General features: G+C 40.2%; 1 protein-coding gene across 1 annotated transcript in view; it reads right to left on the reverse strand.

The window, feature by feature from the left end:
- Positions 1–5,364, reverse strand: part of Reck (reversion inducing cysteine rich protein with kazal motifs) — a 96,866-nt gene that overhangs the window by 21,731 nt on the left and 69,771 nt on the right. The window contains exon 13 of the mRNA XM_023716077.1: positions 3,549–3,671. Within this exon, the coding sequence (XP_023571845.1) occupies positions 3,549–3,671 (123 nt within the window). The remainder of the gene's footprint in view (positions 1–3,548; positions 3,672–5,364) is intronic.

The raw sequence follows: 5,364 nt of genomic DNA on the forward strand, positions 1-5,364 counted from the left end.
ACAATACCTTAGCAATATCTTTCAGCAAGAAAAACACTTACAAGTAAAGGCTAGATACAATTACTAGGTACAGTGAAAATCTGCTACAAATATTTCTGAGGTAAGAAGTCACCACATACCTGTTCAACTAAGAAAACCAACCTTAAAACACAGGATCATTTTATTTTATTTTATTTTATTTTTTTGCCATAATTTTATTAAGAATCATTTTATTTTTATGTAGGATCTAGAACACTTAAGCTGCCAATTAGGTGCTAAATGGCAGAGCAACATCCCCAGTTTATGCCATGAATTCATGGAGAATAGGTTCCAACAACTCAGGTTCCTTCCCATTAGTCCTCACAAAGTGTGCTTCTCTGGGTGGGGCAGGCTGGTGCTTCAGCTGAATTCAAGTACCTTTCTCTTTGGCTTCCTTCTTTTTCTGATCACTTTCCTTGACACATTTTAGGAAGCTATCATAACTTTTTGAGTGTTTAATATGCTCAATACACACATTAATCCTCTTGGCATGTATCTTGCCCTTAACTTGCTTGTTTAAAACAATGCCAACAGCATGCTGGGTAACGTTGTAGACTCTTGCCATTTTGCCATGGTAACATTTGTAAGGCATTCCTTTTTGCACAGTACTCATTCCCTTGATGTCTACGATATCACCCTTTTTGTAGATTTGTATGTATGTGGCCAAAGGAACAACCCCATGTTTTCTAAAAGGCCTGGAGAACATACACCAGGTTCTTCTCCTCTTGTTCTTTGTGTTAGTCATTTTGGAAAATTACTGGAAGATGGAAGTTCCAGGTGAAAGACTAATAAAACTTTTGAAAAAAGGAAAATCAAGTAGTGATCGCTTTAGAGTTGTAAATTAATGGAAAAAACTTGCATACTTGGACAGGGTTTTTTAAAGCAGCAAGGCTCTGAAAAGCCATTTTTGTAAGATGGCTTTAAGATGGGAGACTAGGTAACTACCTAGAGCCTTTTAACCTGATGAACCAAAGGTATTTCCAATCTAGAATAAAGCAAACACCGGGCCAGCCAAATAGCTCAGTGGATTAAAGCACCACCCAACCCCACCACTCTCCATGGCTATTTATTGCCAGCTAACTGAGAGCCTCTAGACTTTGATGCCAGGTACAGACTCCTATAGGTAGGACAAGAAAAGCATGTTTCTCCCAATCTATAAAATCTAGAGTTTAGATGTATAAAGTCTGGCAAGGGGATTTTTCTTTTTTTCTCTTGAGGCAGCATCTTGCTGTGTTCCCAAGCTGACCTCAAACTTGAGATCTTTGCTGCAGCCTCCCAAGTAGCTGGGACTACAGGTATGTCAAAATGCCTGGCTTTGGAATCAGGGATTTCTTGACCATTAAATACCAAAATAAGACAACACAAAGGTTTTAGGTTCCCCATATAAGTTCCTTTCACTCTCATCTCCTTAGTAAGAGAGAAGAACAAGAAGGTAATTTGGGAAATTACTATAATTTTTCTTTTTTGTTGCAGGTCTGGGAGTTGAACCCAGAGCCTTACATGTGTTAGGAAAGTGTTCTACCATTTAGATATGACCTCAGCCCAAATTATTATAATTCTGTGATTTGCAGTTTTATGGCCAGATGGATATAGTGGGACTGCAAGAGAGAGGCAGGAGGGTGGAAAGTTTGAGTTCAGCCTGGACAACTTGGTGACTCAGTGAGACCTTGTCACAAAAACAAAACAAAAAAATGGGCTGGAGATATTGTTCAATGTGAAGGCCCTGGATTGAATTCCTAGTATCACCACCACCACCACCCCCCATAAAAAGAGAAAAAGAAAAGAAAGAAAAGTTTTATGTCTGTCTCTTTCAGAGACATATTTGGAATGGGACAGAGTCACACATGTGGTACAGCTTGGGACCAGTAAAATCTCCTTAGAGTCAGTTAAGTAGTCATTGACTTAATTTATCCCAAGACAGGAAAGGCCACATACGAGGGAATGAGGTCTTATTATCTCTAAAGTTCATCTCCCCAAAGCATCTAGATACTAAAAATAAACCCTGGAACCACATGCCACTCCAGCCCCACCCTATAAACACTGAGTCAGCCACCAAAACTGGGTATGATGGTGGTCCATGCCTATAATCCCAGCACTGGGGAGGCTGAAAACAGGAGGATCACTATGAGTCTGAACGGTACAGTAAAACCCTGTACCAAATACATAAAAATAAATAAATAAGTAAATAAAATTTTTCTTTGTAAATCTTTGGCTCACTCTTCATCCCTACATCTCTTTGTTTTCTCTAATAGAATTGAATTATTCTCATCAGAGCAAAGAATCCAAAGGATAACAAAACATGATGATGGTGGCGGTGATAATAAAGCAGTGAAGGCTGGTCCTCACTGGGTAAAGAGAATGGGGTAGAGTTGGTCCTGTTTCTACTTCCAAATCAGTTTGCTGTTGACGTCTCATTTTTAGTTTCCTTATTACTTCCAAAAGGATGGAGGTAGAGGGTTGGTAGATCCTGTTTATGTCCTCCTCATCCAACCCCACCACTCTCCATGTGTACTACTAACTCCAAGGAAAGATCTCTTGCAGAAACAAGAGACGGGAGACTAGGTAACTACCTAGAGCCTTTTTACCTGATGAACCAAAGGTATTTCCAATCTAGAATAAAGCAAATACCGGGCCAGCCAAATAGCTCAGTGGATTAGGGCCAGGGGTTTGATCCCTGGGCCTGCCGTGCTGGTCCCGCCTCCCAGGGTGTGCTGAGACAGCAATTGAGACTGGGCGTGATGGCGTGGGCCTGTAATCCCAGCACTTGGGAGGCTGAAAACAGATGGATCACTTTGAGTCTGACTGAGTAGTGAGACCCTGAACACCTTGTGGACCCTTCCCTAAGTACAAAAACAAAACAAAATAAAACAAAGCAAATACCAAGAGACACCAGTCAAATAGGCTGCTGCTGTGCTGGCAACTGCTGTTTGCAGAAGGAAACATCTCATTTCACAGGTTTTATACCTTTTGGGGCTGGGATGAGTACAACACCAATGCTCAGCATGGTAAAGTCAAGAAAGGAATATTCCAGATGTTAGTGTCTGTGGAAGCCTAAGTGAACCAGGAAAATAAGGTAAATTGATAAAGACTGTGGTGAGAACAAATTTAGAGAATACATAGATACTATAGACTACAACAATGGACGTCAGGAACCAGGAGCCAGGGCTCCACTGCCGGCTGGACTGCTTATTGAGCATCAGTAGTGGTGTTTACCAGGTGAGAAAATCTCATTCAACTGAAACCATGCCAATCACTGGCTCTGTTCTTTTTAACTCATGGAATCCTAGACTAATCATGCTGAAAGGGCCCTAAGAAATCATTTAACGATAGTCTTCAATTCCTACAGGAAGAAACTGAAATTCAGACAAGGGAAGAATCCTGTGCTCTAATTCTATATTGATCTTACTGTGTAAATCTGCAGTTAAAGCAAGACCAGAGGGGCTGCCTTGAAAGGAAAACTGATATGCAGGGTTTTGCTTCGGCCCTCAACGAAAGCCCCCCAACAACAGCCTCTGGGTGCCCGTGGTCACCTGTGAAAGTACGACGGTCATCTTCTGAACTGTGTTCACTGAGGCAGAGGCGGGTAGAACATACCAAGTTGCCAGCAAAACAAGAACAGACATTGCAGTCGATATTAAAGAACGTTCCATGACCTCAGAGAAAGAGAAAGAAAACAAATATTATGTGTTAAAAAATAAAACATAAACTAAAAATTTCATAGTTTAAAAAGTTTTACTTATTTGTCTTTTGAGACAGGGTCTCACTATGTAGTCCAGGCTGGCCTTGAACTTGGCAATCCAACCACCTCAGTCTCTTGTGTGATAGAATTATAGGCCTATGATACCACACCCAGCTCAAAGTTTTAAAATGGCATATATAGGCAATATTGGGGATTGAACCCAGGACCTTTTTCACTGAGTTATATCCCAAGCATTATAATAATAATAATAATTATTATTATTATTATTTTGATAATAATTATTATTATTTTGACACAGAGTCTTGTTAAGTCATTAAGTTGGGCTCAGACCTATGCAATCCTCTAACTTTAGCAATCCTCCTGTCTCAGCCTTCCAGAATGCTAGGATCATAGGCCCATGCCACCTCACACAGTTTAAAATGAAAAATTTTTAAAGACGACTTCTGAATATATGTGGTGGGGCATTACATCTGAGATACTTATATCTTTGTAGTCACCTCCCACCACATTCTTCCAGGACCATAATATGCAAGTCACAGTATGCCACTGCATATTCTCTAATAATGTTTCTGATTGCTCCACTGCATCAAATATTTCTTTCCTCCTGTGGACCTTTGTTTGTCTTTCCAGGGCCAGGCCCAGTGGCATCTTTTGGTTGAAAACCTTCTTGATGCCCTGGAAGAAATAACTAGCTCCCACAGTGCACTGTAACTTTCTATGGCTTAAATTCTCTTCCATTGACCATATAAAATAAAGCACAATCTTACCCTCTCAGCTTCAGCTCAATAAGACACTAACATGCTCTTTTGTACAGAATAGGCATTTGGTCAATAAATGTGTATATAAGGAATATACTTGTCTATCCTTAGATTTTTCTGGAATATAAGAAACATAGCTTCCTTTGTTTTACTTTATTTTGAGACAGGGTCTTGCTATGTAGCCCAGCCTGGCCTCGAACTTATGATGATCCTCCTCCTTTAGCCTCCCAAGTGCTGGGACTACAGTCATATGCCACCAAACCTGGTTCTTCCTATTTTAGACAAGTAGACTATGGACTAAGAAACAAATACCTGACTTACCCTAGAATAGAAAAATTTCAAGCTCTTTTTAGCTAAGAGCACACTTACTTTCTTTTTTTTTTTTTTTTTTTGGCAGAACCAGGGGTTGAACTCAGGTCCTTGTGCTTGCCAGGCAAGTGCTTATTCTACTGAGCCATCTCCCCAGCCCCCACACTTACTTTCAATAAGAGTAAATCTAAAGTAAAAAACTACTATGAAGATGGGAGTAGAGGTGGGAAAACAAAATACACAGGTGGAATGGAAGTGAATCTTCAAAAGTGGTTTTTTGCCAGGTATAGTGATGAACATCTATAATCCTATTACTCAGGAGGCTGAGACAGGAGGGGCCTATACAGAGACCTTATCTCAAAAACAACCAAAACAAAACAGCTGGGCATGGTAGACCAGGCCTGTAATCCCAGTACTCAGCAGGCTGAGGCAGGAGGATCACTTTAAGTTCAAAGCCAGCCTGGGTTATACAGTGAATTCAAGAACAGCATGAACTACTCAAAACATGAACCTTGCTCAAAAAAACCAAACCAAACTAAACAATAACAAAAACCCCAAAGTGGCATTCTTTTTTTTTTT

This window comes from Octodon degus, unplaced genomic scaffold (genome assembly GCF_000260255.1).
Source record: "Octodon degus isolate 3935 unplaced genomic scaffold, OctDeg1.0 scaffold00045, whole genome shotgun sequence".
NCBI classification, from domain to species: Eukaryota; Metazoa; Chordata; class Mammalia; order Rodentia; family Octodontidae; genus Octodon; species Octodon degus.